This window comes from Diplotaxodon limnothrissa, linkage group LG17 (genome assembly GCF_057381915.1).
Source record: "Diplotaxodon limnothrissa isolate DT_005_m linkage group LG17, D_limnothrissa_male_GT1.1, whole genome shotgun sequence".
NCBI lineage: Eukaryota > Metazoa > Chordata > Actinopteri > Cichliformes > Cichlidae > Diplotaxodon > Diplotaxodon limnothrissa.
In genome coordinates, this window is record NC_140612.1 from 17,452,424 (window position 1) to 17,474,299 (window position 21,876).

Sequence of the window (21,876 nt, forward strand, 5' to 3'; positions counted from 1 at the left end):
ACAAATGTTAGGCCTGTTATTTTGCAGCCTTTTAACATTATATGTGGTAAACGGACTGATTCTTGTACAGCACCTTTCTACTATGAGCACTCAAATCACTTTATACAACATGCTTCTCACACATTCATACAGCCTCTTTTGAATATAACATAATGATTAAATAAAAGCTTTTTGGCTCTTTGAGGACGAGCTGGTGTGTCGGTACTGACCGATGCAGTCGGGGCCCCAGTAACCTGGACAGCAGCTCTTTATTTCCACCTCCTTGTAGCACTCGAAGGAGCAACCACTGAGGGGCAGCTTCATGCTGGGAGTGTTGATGTAGTACCTGCAGAACAGACAGACAGACTGGAGGTAAAGTGGCTGCTGATGTTGGGATCCAGGACAGCAAGGCTCTCTCCTCTTAGAGGTGGAGGTGGGTGAGGGAGGGGAGGGGTCCTTATATAGCATGATTCAGACGGAGAGGCTGCTCTGTGGCTCAGTGTGATACGCAGAAGGACTGTTTTGAACCCTGACTCGACAGCAGAACTGTTAACTGTAAATTCAATAGAAAATTATTAAAGAGGTGATGTGGAGATCTTTTAAAGTTTCTTGTGTGAGTTGTGATGTTTGATGTGAAATTGTGGAGGTATTTGAATTTGTGCAAAGAAGCTAATCACAGTTTATTGTTTCAACCATCAGTTGAACCACAATGAGGACTTTGAGTGGACCTGTGCTATGTGGTGCTCACTTGCAGTCCTGGGCGTTGGATCTGGGCGTGGGTTTGAATCCTGATGGGCATAGGATCAGCTGGCTGATGGTGCAGGAGTGGCACATCGTGCGAGTGCGGAGCACTGTCGAGTTGGAGCAAAAGTTCTGAAAAAAAAAGAAAAGAAAAGTGTCTTTCATCAATGTCTACGCTGTGTGAGTGAAACTGTGCTGGCAGTGTGTGGCTGCAGCTCTTAGCAGGACGATTTCCAACCAATCAGGAGCTCAGTGCTCCACACACTGTCAGCGTGCAGGTAAACTAGAAGGTAGCAGTGTGGAAAAGTTCAACTCATCACTTTGTAAAACTATTAAACCTCCTCCTCTGGACCTGAAAACCAAAGACTGCTGCTGGTGGCTCGACTGGAACAGGAAGTAAGTGTAATAACTGTAATAGCAGCTGTGGTTATCTGCTCCATCAGCTCCACCCAGGAAACGGTCAAAGGAGGCAAACAGGACACGGAGTTCCTGGGCCGATGATGACTTCCTGTTACAGCCTGCAGGTTCAGATGGGAATCAGCTGCTGACAGATAAACTGGTTCCTTTTTGCCTTTGCTCGGTGACAGTTGCTTGTCAGCGGGCTCTGGCTGTTGAGATAACCTCTGATGTGATTCCCGCTCAGTTTCCAGTATCAGCTTATCTAAACACGCGGCTTCCACTAATCGATCCGCTCTGTGTCATCTCTATAAGTCGCCAACTTCACTGAAGTTCAACAGTCATCGCATTGCTGCACAGCTATTCCTGTGTGGGCGGAGCTTTAGTCTTTGGCATGTGCGGCTTCTTCCTGCAGTCTCTGCTGTGTTTCTTTGTTTGCAGCTCTGCAGACCTGAGCAGGCTGCTGCAGGTACCTCATACTCCAGCTGTTGGCTGCACCAGCACATATCAGACTGAAGATCTGTTTATACAGAGCACATAATACTACACAGTACTGCCTGTAACCATGGCAACATTCTGCTTGAGTACCCCACACTAGTTATTTCTCACATTGTTTATGTGAATGTAAAGCTTCTTGAATGAGGGTTGGGGCTATTCCCACTGCGTCCACACTCTCAGGTGACTCCCCCTCCCCAGAAAGTGAACGTCAGAGCAAATGATGTGAGCAGTGCTTCAGTCTGCAGCTCATAATATTTCAGTCAGAGAACACATCGCTATGTAAGATATCAGAAAACCAGAAGTTATCACAGATGAAGCTTCAAACAGGACAGCACAACTAAAATAAATGGAGCTCTTTCTGAGCTGATGTGAGGAAGGGCTCTCAGATTCATCTACTCAAAGTTTCACAGAGACGCTGACGCACGACAACCAGTGTCCAAACTTTTACATCCTGAAGCTCATGTAGATTTTTACATCTGAACCGCCGAGTTCAGTTTTTGAGTTTGAAGCTGAACGAACTCCATGAATAAAAACAGGCGGACGAGCTTACCTGTGCAGCAGCTGACATCTTCAGCTCACTCATCATCATCATCATCATCAGAGAGACACACAGCAGCCGGACGCTCTGCAGGACCTCCATCTCTTCTGCCCTCCAACTTATCCCCGCCAACTCTTTTCAGCTCCTGCGCCTCTGAGCCGCCTCCTCCTCCTTTATCATCCCTCATGTGTTTCCTGAAAAACCAAACTCAAAGGAAACTGCCGAGTCCGAGGTACACACTGACCCATACATGCACACACACACACACACACACACACACACACACACACACACACACACACACACACACACACACACACACACACACAAAATCAACACTCTGTGTGTCTGTGTTTCAGACCTTAAAAACAGAGACACACACACACACACACACACACACACACACACACACACACATACACAGAGACACACAGATACACTCCCACATACACAAACACATATACAGAAACACACTCACACACAAACACACCGGCGCACGCACACACACACACACATACACAGTTCAGTTGGTCTCAGGTTGCCATAATCGTCACTCCTGCGTTGACCTCACACCGACGGCAGTGCCGCGGTCGACATGCTCGCTATAAAGTTTCTGTGTGTATGAATGTGTGAATGTGAACACGCAGGAATGCAGATGTTTGATTTCTGAGGAGAAGCTGAGGGCAGCAGATGATCACACACAGGAGCCTGGGTGTGACCCCTGACCCTGTGGGCCCCTGGATCTGTGCCTGGCATACCCTGTTCAGTAATGTGCAGTAAGAATGGCAGGAAATCCTGGAGTGTAAATAAGAACATGTTTTCACTTTTTCCCCAAATCTTTCTGCCTCATCATCATACACTGCTGATAACACACACTCCTGTCTTTGTGAGGACCCTCTCTGACTCAGCAACATGCAACGAGACCGCGGCCTCAACCCAAACCTGAACCCTGCAACTATGCCTGAAGGTTTGAAGGCCTGAATATAAGAATAATGAATAAGTACAAAGTTTAAATAGTTTATCTGAGGTACACACGATCAGTCCTTGCTGTGCTACTCGAACAAAATGAACTCCATGTTGGATTCAGTCAGAACTGAAATTGGTCAGGAGAAAGTTCACTGAGCTCAGAGATCAGCTGAGCAGGACGATCATTTTTTTGATGTTACAGACGTTACACCCCTCATTTACACCCCTAATTTACACTCTGGGAATGCACAGATCCTAAAACTCAGGGCACTGTGGTGTCTGTCTGTTGCAGAGTCCAGCCTTACTGCATCCATGTGCTGATGATCAATGCACTGATTAACTGATCGTCATCGTCGGTCTGAGCTCCTCTACCAAAGGACACATTTTAGCAGTTTGAAGGTGTGGTCCATTCAGGCGTTTATGTTACAGTAAATTATTTACAGGGTTAGACTGATCAAAAAAATAAAAAACTACATTCCAAGAGCTACATCTCAGACTCTACAGGCTTCAGTTAGCAGGTTAAAGGTTAGAGTTCATGACAGCATGGTTAGAAAAAGGCAGAACAGGAATGGCTGTTCAGAGGGGCTGGAGGAGAAAGCCTCTTCTCAGTAAGAGGACATAACAGCAGGGATCGGGTTTGTAAAGCTGCATCTGAACAAAGACTTCAGGAACAACATCCTTTGACAGATGAGACCAAATGTAGATGTTTGTCCATCACGCACAGCAAACAGCTTGGATCAAGTGTCAGCACGGTGGAGAAGGGATGATGATCTAAGTGCACCTTGAACTTCTTTTGTGGTTCTTCAGTGTGAGGCCATCTGTCCCACAGATAAAGTTGGGACCAACCTGGGTCATCAGCAGGACAAAGATCCAAGCACAGCAGCAAATTTGCAACTGAACGGCTGAAACAGAAAAGAATCGAGCTGCTGCAGAGCTCAGAGAGCTGTGCACAGTTCAGATCAGTTTGAATGTTTCTCAAATTGTTTCTACGGTCTGATGTTTCATCAGCTGTTCTTTTGTTCCTGCTGTTTAAACTGTCAAATGAAAGAAGTGATGGATGCGTTCATCACCAACTGACAGACAGGATACTTTCTCCTAACTTTATTTAAACACATCCATGTGAACAAAGCTGTGCAGGCTTAATATGTTTTATATGCTTGTTATATTTACATCTTTCTGATGTCTTTAATCATTCTTTTATTCAAAAATCAAAAAGAAGACTCTTCTTGGGTGAGGTGGAGGCAGAATAGGCAGGGCCTTCTGTGATCAGATGTAATGAAGTACTTTTACTCTACATCATCAGCTGCCTGTACAGCTATACTGCTGTACTTCCAGCTGGAATGTAGTATTTCCTGTTTCTGGATTATTCACAAGGTTTCCTTCTTTCAGGATGCCTTTTTGGGAATGTTTCTGGAATATCTTGTGAGGAGTTTTATGGTTTGTTAAAGACAAACTGAACCAAATCTCCTCTAACATTTTCTCTACCAGGCATTTTATTTTTTATTAGTCAAAGTATAATAAACCGTATTTGTGTGGAACCTTTAAACAGACTCACAGCTTTTTGTTCTGTTGTTTTCATGTTTTTGTTAATAAAGTTTGCCAACAGAAATTGAACAAGGAACTCTTCACGTCCACATTTACGGGATCATTTCACCTTCTGATGTCAGTTTGATTCTTTTTGGACAGAAATTATAAAAATATGATTCCATACCAAATAATCAACTTTTAAAAATTATTTACACATAAATATCTTTATTTTAAAATATGAAATCAGTCTGTGGGCTGCAGAACTGGTGAGACTGATCAGGAGTCCATCTGGTGTGCTTCAGTCATTTAGATCTTCAGATTGAGTGTGCAGCAGCACTGATCCTCCTCCTGGTGGCACTCTGAATGCTTCAGAAACATCACGTTGGAGAAGTCTGTCCAGTCTGAAACATTTAAACGTTCAGGCAGTAAAGTCCTGTCCTGGGTCTGCTGCTCACAGGTGAACATGAAACAGCTCACACAGGAGGCATGCAGGAGGCTGTCACGTGGCTCACCTGGATCTTTCCACATGGAGCAGCAGCTCCGCTCTGAGCTCCTCGCCACATCGACAGGTAAACTTAAGGCTTCACCTTCACTGCTCGGCCCTCAGGCAGCTGCTCACCCATTTCTTCTGTGACTCTTCTGCAGGTTTACTCTAATGGTGATGTTATCAAGAGAGAAGGTGAAGCTGTGCCATGTGCTGCTGTAAATGTACCAAGTACTGCTGACCTCAGATTGGTCCAAGGAGGATCTGTCTTCACCTGAGAGGTTCAGTCCTTCTTATGTTTACACTCTTTCAGATCCAGATGTCCAATTTGTCTCTTCCCACAAATCCTTCTTTTATTCCAGGTGTTCTTCTATTACCAGGTATCATGCTGAGGTGAATGAAGGTAAGCTACGTGTTCCACGTGTTTCTGTTTCCAGGTGTGTTACTTACAGGTGTGCATGTCGTTCATGCTCTCGCAGCGCCTGCAATGGACGTAGCAGCACCACACAAACTTGCACTCGCAGCGCTGGACGTGTCTGACCACGTGTGTGTTGTATCCTCTGCCGCAGCACAGCAGGTTACAGCTGTCCGGCCCCGTGGATGTCCGGTTGCACCGGCGCCCTCTGGTGCCCGCGATGCCCCGCCGCCTGTCCTCCAGACAGTAGTTTGGAGACTTGTTGAGGAAGATGAGCTGGTGTTTGTCCACATGGAGACGCCGCTGGTCCTTCCACTTCATCTTCCTCTTGGATCGCTCCGTCACCTGCATGCTGTGCTCGTATCTGTCCTTCAGATACGTCCCGACCCGCTGAAACGGCGCCATCGTCCTCCAGCATGTCTTCACCGCGCAGGAGCCAGAAACACCGTGACAACGACAGTCTGTGGACATCGTCCTGTTGATCGCCTGCAGGATGCAAACAGAAAGTTAATCACACCTTGGACCTTTAGACTTTCAGCTTTAGTTTGAGTCGTCGACGTTCACCTGTCGCCCGGCCTCGCTGTTGTGCTGGTTCATGGTGCTCAGCGTGTAGCTGCTGCGGCTCGTCGACATGTTCTTCAAGGTGTGGTCCATGAACTTGCGGCTGAACCACATCCCGTACTGGATGTGATCTGAGCAGCCGCCCCAGTGCCAGCCCTCTGCTGCTGAGCCGCCGCCCCGCAGCCGAGCATCGCAGCCGCACTCCGTCATGTTGCCCTGGCTGCAGGAGCGCGTGACGGCATGGACGAGCCCTGCTGCCATCACCGCATAGATGAACGCTGTCTCTTTGGTTCCTGCAGTGACAGAATGGGCAGACATGACACTTATTTCAGGAGGTTTCATGAGGTATACTTTCATCGTCTCAGATGCTTCTTTGCTCATTGGTTAACAATCTTCACCTGATTCAGAGTACCCCTCAGAAATGAAGGCAGAACCACTCTGTACTGGTCACACTCCAGCTGCTTTTATCTTTCAGTCCAAAACTAAAAGCAGTCAGTGTTAGCACACAGGCAAAGTCCTGTCAGTTAAAATTCACTGGCTATCTAATAATTTAATATATAATTAATAGATTTTATATTTAAAAGTGTATTAAAATAAAATATTTAAAGTCTGTGTAAATGTTTTAATATTTATGCTTATTTTAATTTCATATCATCACTTCACATACATTTTCATCATCAGAAGAAAATGGATGGATATATGGATGGAGGGTTTTTCAGACTGAGGTGCAGTCTCTGTGAGTTTCACAGTCTGTAGTCTCTGTAAAGTCTCATATTCAGACGCGCTGTCTGAAGTATTCTGGTCACATTGAGGAAGTGAAGAAATCATTTATCGCTAAGACTGGTATTGGTGCTAAAGGGAGCGCTGCCCTCTACAGGCAGAGACAGGAACTGCAGAAAAAGATTTAAACGATTTCTGAAACCTGAATTTTCTGCTTTGAAGTCTGAAAATTTAACTGAAGGAGAAAATTTCTCTCTTTGATGAATTTAATTTACAAGTCATTGAATGAAATGAGGTCATGTGACTACATTATGGGTTTATGTGCACTCTGACCATCACAGATATACATAAGTTTGTTAACCAGTGTTTTTCCTCAGACTGTAAAAGCTGATTTTACTCTCAGCGACCTCTGACCTCTCACACTGTGACCCTTGATGGTGTTACTGAATGCCTTGTTGTTGTAAAAATTCCTACTCTATTTACCCTTTTCCTCACTCTGCCTCACCTAACCAGACTTATTTTGTTTCCTCTTTTACTGTCTCTCGACTGGTTGGCTCTGGAGTTTGTCCCCTAATTAAACTCACCTGGCGCACATTATACAAAAATCGAATCTATTCTCAGAGAAGCTGAGCTAACACACGCCTGAGTGGAAAAAAATACATGGTTTCAGTCAGATTCATTTCAGCCAATCAGAAGCAAGCTAAAACGGCCACTGTTCAGTAGGATTCTGTGGCTGCTTTTGGAGAGCTTTGGAACAAATAAAGTTTCAGTGAGCAGTGGTGGTCAAGTTACTTAAAAACAGTAATTAGTTACTTCTCCAAATCACTTTATTTCTCCGAATCCCTTTACTTTAGTGATTACTTATTTTCAAAAGTAATTAGTTACTTTATTACTTAGTTACTTTTTAAAAACATGATAAACAACCTGAATATGTAATAAAGCAATAGACCTTTCAGCCTAATTCTATTTTTTTCTGCATAATCCATCATATAATATTGAAAATTCTCTTTTTAAAACTTGTTTTATTAGTTTTAATCTTTTAACTTTGTGCACATTTCATCAAGCAAAAACTAAATTATATTCAACTGTCTCTGACTAGAAGAATTTCTTTTTACATTTAAACCAGATTTGAAAACCAGATTTAAACCAATCTGCATATTCCAGCATATAAAATAAATTATTTTTTGTGTTTACAATCACTCTTTCAAATAAATGCAAGTTAAACACAGCAAAAAATGAATAAAATCGAAGATTCAGCATCACTTAGCCCTGTCGCTCTTAAATCTTATTTTCACCAGTTTCGCAGGAGTGGGGCCGTCGCAGGTTTTCCCAGTGCTGCAGCAGTCATGTCAATGGGGAGGATCTGGGGATTTCTCTGTGAATTTCACATTCCTGTGGCAGCGTGCTGGGTGCTTGCTATGATTTGTAGTTTAATTTTTTGCTGTAGAAAGAAGTTTTTTTCACACGCAGAGTGTACAGCAGACACTTCTTACAGAATCAAACTCAAAGTAAGGTAAGTACTTCCAAGCTTTAAACACCGCACGGTCGCACTCTCTCCCGCACTGTTGATCTGCACACGTCTGTTGCTGCCACGGACGTCGCATGCTATTACGTCACTGTCATAAGACACTGACAAACAAAATCAGGGTTTAGTAACCCAGTAATACAGCCAGTGGCGGTCCTAGCCTGTTTGGCGCCCCGGGCGCAGCAGCCATCATAATTCGTCATACAATGAGAACAGGATGAATCAACAACTGACAAAGACTAATTAATATTAAAATCTGTAACATAATGTATTGTTTGGAGTTTAGTCTGTTACTGTTACTATTTTTACCATTTCTTCTTGGAGCAACTGTAACGCACATAATTTCCTTAGGGATTAATAAAGTATACTGATTCTGATTGTTTCAGGATGACCTGCCATTATCCAATGACACATCTGCTTACCTGTATGTTTTGCTCGTTTCTCTTCCTCTTCTTTTCTATTTTTTCTAAACTGAGCACCTGATGACTTTGAACTTTTCTTGTCCATCTTACGTTGGTTTTAATTTTGCACTCCAGTATGAACACATATCCCCCAGCTCGAGGATCACCACAACATGATCTAACACACCTACACCTTAGTTCACAGATTCACTTTGTCTAGGGTTTATTTCTGGGATTTCACACAACCCAGGATTCAAATCATGAATACATAATGGGCTTGGATTTACATCATTATGAATGAAATGTGCACTATTTGGAAGCAGCCGGCCCCTCCCTTTTCGACGGGTTGTGTGTGAGACTTTAAATCATCAAACTATAAATTATAAATTTTAAATTGTTATTGGTCCCTTTACCCCTGGTCCTAAAGTGTATATTTATTTTCTTACTCTTCTTATATTTATTGTTTGTTTACTTGCACTGCTGTAACTGGAGCCTCGTCGTCTCGTCTCTCTATATACTGGACTGTATGTAGCGGAGATGACAATAAAGTTTACTTTGACTTCAGCAGCGAGCAGGTGCACCGAGGAAAAACATCGGTGCAAATTATAAGTCTGTATCATAATGTCTGGTGTTTTCGTGTTTGTTGGTTTGTTTTTGTTTTGTTTTATTCTGCGAGTTGGTTATTAGATGCTGCTCCAGCCAGTCAGTGAATCCCCCGCCGCCCCGCCCTCTCCTCCCTGTGCCGCAAGCAGCAGGCGCACCTCGCAAACGGAGGGCGCCCTTACTCCCAGCAAATGGGCGATAGAAAACCGATCGGTGCCTATGCCATTCCCAATATGCGCTGGCTGATGTGGGGGCAGCATGAGTACGAGCAATTTTTTATTTTATTTTTTTGCCGATGCCCCTGATGCCGCCCCCCACCACGATGTCGCCCGTGTCGCCCGTATTAAAAACCGCTACTGAATACAGCGTTCTTACGGGAAAGTAACACTAATCTAATTGCATTTTTACAATAGTAATCCTTTACTATAATCATTACTTGAAAAAAGTAATCGGAACGCGCGTAACTGCCCATCTCTGTCGATGAGTGAAGCCTGTATTTGCTCCATGACGGTCCTGCTTCACCTGAGCAGTCACGCTTCCAGGTGAATCAGAGGGAGGAGTCCCCACCCCAGTTAAGTGATCTTACTCACCGCTCGTGAGCTCGTGCCCGAACACGGGCACCTTCTGATTGGTGGAACAGTTCCAGCGCTCGTGCCTGAACTGTCTCTGACACTCGGCCACCCCGAGGCGCGCGCCCTCCCGGACTCCCGGCAGCAGGATGGACTTCCTGCTGCACAGCTCGCGCTGCCGGGGGCTCAGAGACAGGTTGGAACACCCCAGCTTCTCCACCAACCCCGGTGACGTCACACCGAGCCACCTGTCGACAGAAATCAGCAAAACTTTATTTAAAATAAGGAAAAGTTCAGACAGCACACCTCTGATTTATTCATTTATTACCTGTCCATCCTGCACAGGTGTGAAGTGAAGCACTAACTCTGACGTCACGTTGTGCAGCGTTCCTGGCTGCGGGGTTGCTTATCATACAGCGTAACATCTAAATGAACGCTTGTATGTACCTGAGATGTTCCGTTATTCGGGCCGAAATCGATAAGAAACTTCGAGAGTGTGCTTATATGAAACGTGTAAATACTTGCTGTATTTATACTAAAATAAAACACATATTAGAGAAAGTGGTCGCTGTGTATGTGTGCCCCCCATCTGATTTCCGAGCCCAACCCCCCCGGCTCGGCGCTCATCTGCGCCTTTTATCAGGCTCTTGGCGTAGAGCAGGTCTCTTGCGCGCGTGCGCTGCTGCTGCGGATTAGAAACGGTCTGTGCACGCGCAAAATTCGGATTCTTGGACATTACCGTGGAAAATCCGCGCGTTTCAGCCAAAAACGAGATCCAAACCTCATCAGCTGAGTGTGTGAGGGTCACAGAGAGGTCACACCGAGTCTGCGCGCATTTCTGTGAGCGCGAGAAGCTTTTAATGAGCACGAAAGAAGAGGCGCTCTTTAACGACACCGTTAATGCTCCTGTAGGCTGAGCCGGTGAATTCGCTGTTTTCCAGGCGGACTCTGCACTCAAGTTCTCCGCTGCCCTGCAGCTCACAGCCAGCTGGCTCCGTGTGCTCCTCCGGGAGCTTCATCTCCATAAACGTCTTCACGCATGACTCTGACGGCTCCGTGCCAGCGCGCGCTTTGGCACGAGACAGCTGAAGAAAACTTTTGGGCTTTTATTTAGCGTGTGTGTGTGTGTGTGTGTGTGTGTGTGTGTGTGTGTGTGTGTGTGTGTGTGTATTTTGTAACATACTTACATCCAGCTGCCCCTGCAGCACAGCGGGCACACGCACACCAGCAGCAGACTCAGAGCGTTCATGTGTCGTACTCCGCAGTTCCGCGCCTCCATCCCTGCTCAGCTCCGCATGCTGACAGCGACCCGGCCCGGAGCAGGCTCCTGAATCCCGCTGAAGGAGTCCTTTCGCTACTGTGCTTTCCTCGATCTGCAGGAGAGGAGAAGCACCTTGGACCAGTCCCAGTCCCGGACGGTTCTCATTGGACTAACTCAGGACTCAGCAGCTGACGTCAGAGCTGGGCTATAACTGGCTGGATGGGTGAGAGGCTTCATGATAAAAAAAAACTTCGTGCTGACATCTGATCCCCGAAAAGCAAATAAACGACGGAACACAGTAGAAAAAAAAATCTAAAAGTGGCTGATTTTTGAATGAGGTTTGGTGAAAACATTTAGTTATGTAAAAATAAAACTTTAAAAGATTAAAACTGAAACGATTTTGTGAACTTAGAAAGCAAACCAAAATGCAAAAACGATACGGAGGAAATATGCTTTTAATATCTGAGATCAGATTTCATTACAACTGATGAGAAAACGTGTTTGCTGAGAGTCACTGCTTTCAGAAAGTTCAGAGTTTATATTGTAGTGCCTGTACTTAATAAAGATTAAAACTAACTAATAACACCGAAACTATTAAAAACGAAACATTTTTGAAATAATGAAAACTAAAGGAGTAAATTCTCCCTGGAAACTAAACTGAACTAAAACGAAAAAGTCTAAATGAAATAAAAAATAAACAATATTTAGGAAACAATAACTCTGTTGTTGGATTTTTTTTTTTGAAGAATGCTTGTCAAAAAAACGTAAAGAAAATTTTCTTAAAGCAACTTTTGTCAATATGACCAAAAAATGCAATAAATAAAAAACAATTTATTTCCTAATTCTGGAGCTTTCAGCCTCCTCTGTGGACCTCCAAAAGTTATTCAACAACCTAAAATCTGTCCTGATGAAGCTAGAGATGATAATAACAATAATAATAATAATAATAATAATAATAAAGAGAAAAAGATGAGTTTTGTCCACTGGTGTTTTATTAAATGTTATAAAGCCATAAGTGAGACGGTGTTTAAAAGACTGAGTGGTTGTGGTTGTGAATGTGTTCACAGTTCAGGATTAAAAACTTTTGTTTGACTTTTTGTTTTTTGTATGAAGAGCAGAATGAGCACAGTCATAACAAATATTAATTTCTTCTGTTTTCAGCTTATAAAAAGACACATTATACATCTGTAGAAAAATATAGAAATATAAGCAGAGTCATAAAAGATGCTTCTGTCACGTGATGAAGAGCTTTCATCAAGTCTTTGGAGTTAAAACTGGTCTGACATACAGAATCGATCAATCAGTGAGGCCTGAGGCTAAGTCTGAATCAGGAAGCAGCTGCTTGAATCCACGCTAACTCATATCACTGTTAAACACACGGGCCAGCGAGAAGCAGCTGGTGCAGTCAGCAGAATTATGGTAGAGGATTTTTCTGGTTCTGAAATGGAAAATCCCAGCAGAAGGTCAGAGATTAACAGTCCTGCTGCTGGGACTGAAATGCTGAAAACTTTAAACATCTGCGAGCAGCAGGAACCAGCTGAGCGATATCTCGAGTAACCTCTGCTTATTAGAAGCCAGCAGCTGAGTCTGAGACCCTCAGCGTCTCGTCGGATTGGTGCTCCTGAGCTGCACAGTGAGGCTTCTGTTCATTCTGAATAATCCACCTCCACCATTGAGTCCCCCACCCCTCTCTGAAGTCCACGTCCTGGAGGGGGCCAGGTGACTCTCCCGAAGGATTCACCTGGCCCCTCCTAGGTGTTCAGTTTCGGGTAATGGGACACAGGCGGCTCAGAAGGATCTCAGAGTATACTTGGTTCACTGGTCCTCTAACACGATAGGTTGTGGGTTGAGACCCCGCCTCCTGCTCCGTGTCTGGCAGGGTTGATTGGCTGCCGAGTGTATGTACAGTTCTCTCTGTTCTGGTCGTGTTCGCGGTGGACGTTCTGTCACTGGAAAGTTTTGTGGACCAAAACTTCTCCACCTGAGAAAACAGAGCAGAACATCAGCTGTGAGGACTGCAGCCCTGACCACTGGAAGCACAAGTTGTGTTACCTCGTGAAAGTGACAGGCACAGCGTCCCTGCAGGAACTCTTTGTATCGACCCATCGTGATGCTGAACGTGTCAATCACTTCGTACCCATGATGCTTGGCGGTGGTGATGATGTCGTCGTTCTCCCTGTACAGGTCCTGTATCTCTGTCTGAAATATTGATCAAAGAAAGCAGCTTTAATTCCCATAGAGGGGTATGAATGACAGCAGGAACAGGAACCTACCAGACTGAGAGACCTGATCCCGTCCACAGGCAGATGGAAGCCCATCCCTAAAGACTTCACCACCACCAGGATGTTACTGAGAGATTTACTGAGGAGGGACAGAAGTAACCTCACGTTACCATAGAAACCAGAGTCCTCAATAACATTGCTAATCCCGAACGCTAAACCCCGGGTTACTGTCTTTACTGAAAGGGTTTCTCATGTTACAGGAAATGCAGGACTGGAGTACAGGTGAACCTCAGGGATCAGCGTTAGGTCCTCTGTTCTTTAGATCAGTGTAAGCCCATATGGAGATAACACTGTGGTTTATACTGTATGTAGGTGGTGTTACACTGTGTCTCCTCACTTGTCCAGCACTTCACTGACTGTCCTCAGGTGATTGGTGTTGAGCCACTGGACTCCTCCCACAACCAGAACTGTTTGGTTAGAGTTCACCAGAGGCTGAGACCTTAACAGACAAGAACAAGAAAAGTCACCTGTTAAACATCTCACGGCTTCATGTAACATGCCTCAAAAGTGGATTGTTAGGACCTCACCTGTTGAGCAGCTGCTGCAGAGCCTCCCTGAACGTGGGTCGCTGCTTCTTCTCCAGCCAGAACTGAGGATAGTACGAGTAGCTGACCAGAGTCCGTCCTCTGTTCAGGTTCCTGTAGACCAGCGTGTCGTGAGCTTTGTCCCAGTCCTCCAGGGTGGAGTTCACCCTCTCCATCAGGAAGTACATCATCCCACGATTTGTTGAGTCCCCGATAAACAACAGCTGAGGAGCAATGAGAGAGCTGGTGATGTACCTCCATCAGGACGACTGCCACAAACTGAGACATCTGAGATGGACTGGTTCAAATCAGCTGATCAGGTGACCTTACCTTTCTGTCCTTCATACAGTCCTGCAGCAGTGGGTGGTCCACTATTGGGTGATAACAACCATCTGCCTGCCAGGAAACTTCCCTCCAGTCGCACGTCCTGTTGTCAGAACAACTGAGGCATGGAACAACCCAGCGTCCTGTCAGGCAGGTGAGACACACAGGTGAGGTGGCGAGAACAAAAAGTCACTTGACTTAAATTTGATGTATTATCTTAAGGAAGCAGTCCACCGGCAGGACCTCAGACCTGACACGTGTCCCGAGCTGCAGGCATTACGTTGACTCTGGGATTCGCTGTGGGGCTGAAGACCGCAGGAGCGATCTGGCTGGACCAGCAGACCGCAGTCCTGAACAACAGACATCAAACTGTGACAAATTTGCAATCAGCACTTCCAGGAAGTTCTGAACCTCCTGTGTGCGATTTCTGACTGCAGTACTCTGCAAATACTACAAACTGTAAATATAAAATGGCAAATGGACTGGGTCTTTTTTATACTTTATTTTATTGTTTTATATTGTTATTTGTTGTATTTTTATTCTTTTTAATTTTGTGAAAATTAAGCACTTTATGATTTTTATTTCACAGAATTTTATCTGTGAAAAGCGCTATATAGATACATTTTATTAACTTCTTATATAGCATTTTTCTTCTGTATCTGAGCACTCAAAGCATTTTACACAAATTGCCTTAATCACAAGCACTTTTTTCGATGCCCTTTCGTGTAAGTACTTTCTATCTAACATTCATACGCATTCAAACTCCGATGGATGCATCGAAGAGCACACAGACTAAAGCAGATGGGGATCAAACCACCTACTGATAAGTAGGTGATCTGCTCTACCACCTGAGCTACAGCCACCCCAAATAACACACTTTACCACCCAGAACAGTAATAGTGGAGGAATTGAGATGTTCTGGACACAGATGAAGAGGAAACAAAGGAACCCTCAGAGGAAGCGTCAGTCTGAAGTTTCCTTTAAAACCTGAAACTGAAACGAGTTTTTACTATTTTGTTTAATAAACACTTTACAGCTGGTTACATTGGTAAATCGAATAGATTCTGTTTTCTACTCATAGAAAATTACACATGAAAAACTTAAACACATGACTGCACCATCTTTAGTTTTAATCACTGAGTTTGATTCCCTGCAGGGTCAGAGGTCGTGTCCATCCCAGTGAGCTTTGGCCTCTGAAAGTAAATCTGCTGTTTGAGATCTGAAGCTTCTCGCTGTCAAACACCACGTCTTCTTCTTCATGTGCTCGCTGCTTCCTCCCTCAGAGCTTCTCTTTCATCCTCCTCTGTGGATCCGTCCCCGTCCTCCTCTGCTCAGAGGTCAGGAGTCAAGCAAAGCGATCCACGCTCACCTCAGAGTCCCCGTGGGAGCCTCCAGGTCTGGCGCAGACTTCACAGCCACCGCCATCACAAACGCTGGCTCTTCTTCTTCTGCTGCTGTTGCAGGTTTCGTCGTGGCGGCGTCACATTCCTCACGTCAGCGGCACAGCTCGCAACAAAGTGCGACAAGAAAACTTAACAGGGATTTTCTTGTTCGTACCTGTGCTCAGTGTACACGCTGCTCCGAGATCATCTCCAAACACACCGCCTCCAGCAGCAGCGGACCGTTTGAGGCCTCGCCGCCGCCACGTCGCCCCCAACTCTGACTTCATCGAGGCCGCGGCCACGCGCTCCTCTTCCTCACTCGGACTCAGAACAGCAACAAGAACTACAGCTTTTAAAACTGAGAGAGATGTGAGCCTTTCCTTCTGATCAGAATTTAATTTCTGCTTCAAACTCTATCACAACGCGACGAGAGAGCACAAATGTCAGTTTAACCATGGCGTCAGCTTTTGTGTAAAAGCAGCTACTGAAGCCTGATGATGTCAGATATGATGTGCAGTAAAAAATGATTTTCTTTGTCAGAATCATTTTTATAACTTCAGAGGCAGGGCTTTTTGCTTTTTGCCTGGATGATAAAAGAAAACTGTATTTTATTTTTTTATTTATTATCAACTGGGAGTTTAAATATGCAAATATAATAAATCATTTTCAAATCTCGTGTCCACAGGATAGGACAGAGCTGATAGAGTGCCACAGAGCAAACGCCAGATCACAGGTCTGAAACACTCGTCAAACATTAAAAACTAAATGAATTTGTAAATGAATGTGTTTAATGTGTCAGAGTGCCGTAATTTCCTGCTGATAATGAATGTGACGTGCTGTTTCATGCTTAAACCTTATTATTATTCCTGAACAGGTTAATTTTTTGGATATTTCATCAGTTTGTAAACAATATTTTCCTTCATTTTGGAAATCAGTGCAGTTTTTATTTTTAGTAAATAAATATTTGATTTTTTAATGATCACACTATAGTTCATTTCACATACACTAGATGTTTATGATGTACATTATTTACTTTTAAATAATTTCTAATAAAACAAGAATAGAAACAGGGGAGACCAGGTGTGGTTATAACATGGGAAGAGTTGCAGCAGCAGGAGTTGCACCGATTAGGGATGAGACATCAGGGTTCACCCACTTCTATCCCTGATTTTAAATGGGGGTTGTCACAGGCATATGCGGATATTACTGAGAAAACAAGAACAGGAAAATAATTTTTTCACACAGCTGAAGATTAAATATGATATGACTTAGAGTACATTAGTACTTAGTGAAGCACTTGCTAGTTTCAAACCACTATGCTAATACAATTAACTAAACAATGACTGACAGGGGTGGGGTGGATTGTAACATGGAAACATGGACCGAGAGGTGTACCTGCTGATATTTGACTGACTCACTCTTCAGTCAGATCAGTGATGAAGGAACACAATGAGCTGATACTGCAAATCATTGCAAACGCTGACACAACAGCGGCCCAACAATCTTCCCCGTACTGGTTACAGGAGCAGCAATAAAGTTTTCTGTGAAGCACAGGAGAACCAGCCAAGCAGCAGACCCGTGTCATGGACTGACTCCACGTCAGGCAAGATGACAAGGCAGAGAATACTAGCATAGCTGCCTCAGCAACAGAAAAGCTTTTTGTGTCAAGGTACATTAAGTGCTATTCTTTCTTTGTTTCAGGTTCAAAAGACAGACGAGGAAGGAGAAGCAAAAATGCAAGAAAGAATATGTCAGTGAGGAATGAAGGCAAAGAGAAGCAAAAGAAAAAAAAACCTGCCACAGAAGTGTCGAACTCTAACGCTGCTGAGACAACTTGTTATAACATGGCACCGATTTGCACTTCAGGACAACCAACATCCATTTATCATAACTGTGAAAGGGATTAAGAATGTACACACACACACTGGCACTGATTTTTATACACATAATAAAAAAGCTTTCAGACCTAAATGCTTTTCACACGGTAACTGTTCCTTAAGCATTCATACTGTCACGAAAGTTTGTTCTAGTACCGTACACTAATTTACACACAGCGGTGTGTTTGAGTCGTAGTTCAACACCATGTTCTCTGTTTTTGCTTCTTTTATTTAACAGCTAACGCTGGTAGTGTTGTAACAAAGGAATGCCGCGTATTAACCATGTGAGAATGTGTGTGTGTGAGTGTGAATAAATAAAAGAGAAAAAGACAAACTGCTGAACATGAAAAGAGGATTCTGAGTTTTTTCTCCGCCTGCAGGAATGAGGTGTGGGTGGGGTGGGCTGTTTGTGTGGTGTCAGCTGGAATCCATCATAGAGGAGCAGAAACACTCCGATAATCCTCCCATGTGATTGCAGAACTGATCTCAGGTCTGAGAATCTTGGTAAATCCGGATCAGCGCTCATTAGATCATCTGAGCCGCCGCCGCCTCCTGTGGGAAACTCAGACCTCCAAACGGAGCAGTGGGTGGAGATGGGAGAGGAGGAGGTCTGACCAAACCAATTGAGAAGAATCAAACACACACGCAGCAGTCCAAATACATTCAAAGAAACATCTGCAGCAACATCTGCCTGCTGATGGGGTTCATAACTGGAGAAGTGGAGGTGTGGAGGCATTCACACAAGATGCTTGGACTGAACCATTAGTGCACATGCAGTGGGGAGGCTCATGCAGGCCTGTAACCCAGAGCTGGAGCAGAGGTGGACATGAGTGGGTGGAGACAGCTGGACTCAGACCAGCGCTTCAAAAGCCTCATCAGCTCTGAGGCGGGTGGAGGGCGGAGGGCAATAGCAGAACACGGCATTGAGGAAGATCACGACAACGAGCAGTGGAAGATGCAGACTTTAAATACACAAGGCAAATGAGGGAACAGAGCACAGCTAAACATAGTCTAACTAATAAGACAGGGAAGCCAAACACAACATCCTGCACACAGGCCAGGAGACTATCAAAGTAAAAACCAAGGTAAGAGCGAGGGACAGAGAGAGAGAGCGAGGGATGGAGAGACAGTGTGAGGGGAGGAGAGAAAGACAAACATAAATTACCAGACATGTTGGGCTACACAGTGAAATAACAGGGAAACAGACAACTTAACATGGAGAAAAGACTGAGTTCAAAGAAGGACACTGGGACAGGAAACTAGACACAAGAGGACGGGGAATGAAAAAAGAAAACCTCCGATAACAAGCTGAGATCTGGGGATACAAACAGATATCAAAAGTATAACCAAAGCAAGGACCTTCACCTCAGAATATTATATAAACCAAAATCAAAAATCCAAAAGAGAAAAAATCCAGGTACAAAACCCAGGATCATGACAGGTGAGGGCGGAGGGCAAGCGCGGAGCTGGGTGCAGCTCAGGGCTTGGGAGTGGCTTTGTGGTCGTTCTCTGAGCTCAGCATCATCTGAAAGTTGATAAATAAGCTGCTGCTCTGCATTTCCACAGAAACAAACAGGCCTAATGGGATCATGCTGCAGACACGAGGTCAAAGGTCAGAGAGTTGCAGCCAAAACATTTTGTTCTGTTTAGGTTACGAATGAAAAGCTGCTTCACGCTACCACTCCACATCCCACACAGTCCAGAGAGGGAGGAGGCAGAGCCTCCAGAGCATGATGTTTCTGATACTGATCCATCAGCTCTGGCTCACCCGCCTGCAGAGACAGGCCGGAGGTCTGAGACGTGCTGGTGTGCACAGGTGTTCTCAGAGAGATTCACAGGTGAGATGTCCTCACAGAGCTCCAGCATCACAAACACTGTATGTCTCTGAGCCGGCCAGTGTTCGTCTGTCTTTAGCTGACCAATCAGGACATGAACATCTGCAACAATGAAACATCTGGATGACACATCTGGACTGAGCTACTGCTCTCACAGAGGAGCTGAAGGAGTGGGTGGGTGGGGGGACCAGCTAGAAGTGATTTATTCAGACTCACAATGAGCTTCAAACAACAACTACAATCCTCACAATCAGCACACGTCTCTGGACTCTGATTGGCAGCAGCTTAGGATCCAGGGTCACATGTCTTCAGGTGAGCACAGACACAAAGATTAAGCTCAGCAGCTCCATCAGATAACCAATGAAGACATGATTGTAACATGATACACTCACACACACACATACGCAGGAGTGTTTATAGTGAGTCTTTGTCTTCACTCAGTTTAACCTGCAGAAACTCCCGAGGCCTCAAAACTCTTATTGTAATAAAAATAAAAATAATTATTAATTTTGTTATTTTTATTGTTGTTGTTTTTATGTTTTTGCTTTGATGCAGTGTTATCTTTAGTTCTCGTCAGCAGACTCGACGTTTTACTTTTAAATGTGAGTACAGGTTTGATTCCAGTGTGACTCTGCTCCCACCTGCTGGAGCTGCAGATTGTCTGCAGAGAGAAGCAGCCAACGCCCACTCCTGAGCACTCCACAGAGTCATCACACTTCAGTATTTCTCCCGTTATGTCTTCCTGTCTGAGTTTAGTTATTAGTCTTTGAGTGTGTGATGCATAGAAAACACATGCTAAACACAAGCTCACATTCATGCACATATCAGCAAACATCTACACTGACTCTGACTCTGACTACTGATCCTGGATAAGTTACTGGTGACCTGATGAGCCTGCTGGTTGAGCATCAATGAGCGCTGTGTTCTCAGGGGCCAACCAAGCCCGCTGAACTCCGCCCTCTTTAGCTCTAATTGAGGCTCACAGGTGGATCAAAGGTGGATGAGAGGGGGGCAGCTGGAGGGAGATGAAAACATGAATCTGAGAGGGATTGGGGCTACGTGGGGCCCCACACAGCTTTAACCTGCATCAGGTAAGATCACCTGTTCAGGACCTGAAACTGATCCAGATTAAAGCAGATTACCGTCTTCTTCCTGAACAGACTGAAAGCTGGGAGCTGTTTGCTCACTGGAGATTTAACTGTGACAGAAAAGACTTACAGGTTACCTGAAGAACATCATCTGAACGTTAGAGACAGAAAACCTGAATCCTCTACACCCTGAGCCGAACACCAGCAGCTCCTCACACACTTCGCTTCATTCTGCAGATGTTCTTGTGCAGTCCTGAGAAACATCCATCTGAGGTCACAGAGGAGAAGTTGATGGAAATGAGTGCAGATGTTGGAGAAGCATCAGCTTTGCGAATGCTTGCTCACGCTTCGCCGCGGGCGTCGAGCTGTTAGCGCCGCAAAGGGATGTGAGAGGAATTTAAAGGCAGAAACAAACGGAGCCAACATTTAATTCTTCTCAGAGTGTCGAGGTCACGTCGAGATGGTTTACTGAGACCTGGAGCAAAGCCCAGAGCTTTTTTATCAGGCTGATCAGATTCAATCAGATTTACTGAAGCAGTAAAGTGTGAAGGAAACAGATGTCAAGACAGACAGAGTTTTCTGTGCCAGGCCTGCTCTGCTGTGTTGCTCTCTGACAATCATAGTTACAATAAATGACCAGCAGATCCTGCCAAACTCATCTCTTCACCTTATCTGTACCCTGACTTACTCTAAAAACCAGATAAAAGATAACAAAAAGAGCCAAAAAACAACCCAACAGAGCTCAGGCAGACACTCACCTGTCCTACCTTTGCAAACACTGGAAACTCAAAAAGGGCTCAAACATCCAGGCAACAACTCACTTTGTCTAACTGGAGTAAGCAGAAGGTTTGAAATCAGACGTAACACACAAAATACACCTGTTCCAACCTTGTTTTACAAAATCCCGGACAAACCCCCAAGTCATATAATTCTTATAATGGAGGGGTGAAGCATCAAGGAAGGCAGAATGAAATAAAATAATTATTATAAAAATAACAGTGAATTCTGTATGCCTGTGAAACTGATGTAATAATCAACACAAAATAATAAACAACAAATACATGTGCCCCTATCCTGGGTCATTTGACTCAGCATTTTGAGTTTTAATATATTTTGATGTTTATGGTTTATGTTTAAGTTCATTAGGTTATATAAGTTCATTTTTATTATGCCTAGGTGGCTGTTATTGTTCATTGTTTATTAGATTACCCTAGTGTCTTCACCTGGTGTGTTTACATTTCCCTCGCCCTTTGTGTTTCATGTCTGTGTGTCCAAGCTTGTGTTGTGTCTGTGTCTCATTATGTTTCCTGTTTTATTTCGAAGAGGTCTGGTGTCCCATGTTCATTGTGTTTAGTTTCACTTCCCCTGTGTTGTCATTAG

At 44.4% G+C, this 21,876-nt stretch overlaps 3 protein-coding genes across 3 annotated transcripts in view; all 3 read right to left on the reverse strand.

Annotated features, from left to right (window-relative positions):
* The window catches only part of stab2 (stabilin 2), a 36,594-nt gene extending 34,340 nt beyond the window's left edge, over positions 1-2,254 (reverse strand). Inside the window, exons 1-3 of the mRNA XM_085376695.1 lie at positions 2,165-2,254; positions 728-852; positions 210-325 (exon numbers count right to left, since the gene is read on the reverse strand). Coding sequence (XP_085232821.1) covers positions 210-325; positions 728-852; positions 2,165-2,254 — 331 coding nt within the window. The remainder of the gene's footprint in view (positions 1-209; positions 326-727; positions 853-2,164) is intronic.
* A 3,317-nt stretch (positions 2,255-5,571) lies between these two features.
* Positions 5,572-11,202, reverse strand: wnt16 (wingless-type MMTV integration site family, member 16). Its single transcript, XM_085375666.1, has 4 exons — positions 11,111-11,202; positions 9,945-10,171; positions 6,109-6,398; positions 5,572-6,030 (listed from the first exon to the last, which is right to left on the reverse strand). Exons 1-4 carry the CDS (start codon positions 11,200-11,202, stop codon positions 5,572-5,574), a joined length of 1,068 nt encoding a protein of 355 aa, XP_085231792.1.
* A 971-nt stretch (positions 11,203-12,173) lies between these two features.
* Positions 12,174-14,755, reverse strand: LOC146614835 (cadherin-like and PC-esterase domain-containing protein 1). The gene is made up of 7 exons (XM_085375838.1): positions 14,565-14,755; positions 14,321-14,457; positions 13,994-14,214; positions 13,804-13,905; positions 13,458-13,545; positions 13,237-13,383; positions 12,174-13,165 (listed from the first exon to the last, which is right to left on the reverse strand). The coding sequence occupies exons 1-7, from the start codon at positions 14,677-14,679 to the stop codon at positions 12,944-12,946; spliced, it is 1,032 nt and encodes a 343-aa protein (XP_085231964.1). The 5' UTR covers positions 14,680-14,755; the 3' UTR covers positions 12,174-12,943.
* Between the last annotated feature and the right edge of the window lie 7,121 nt (positions 14,756-21,876).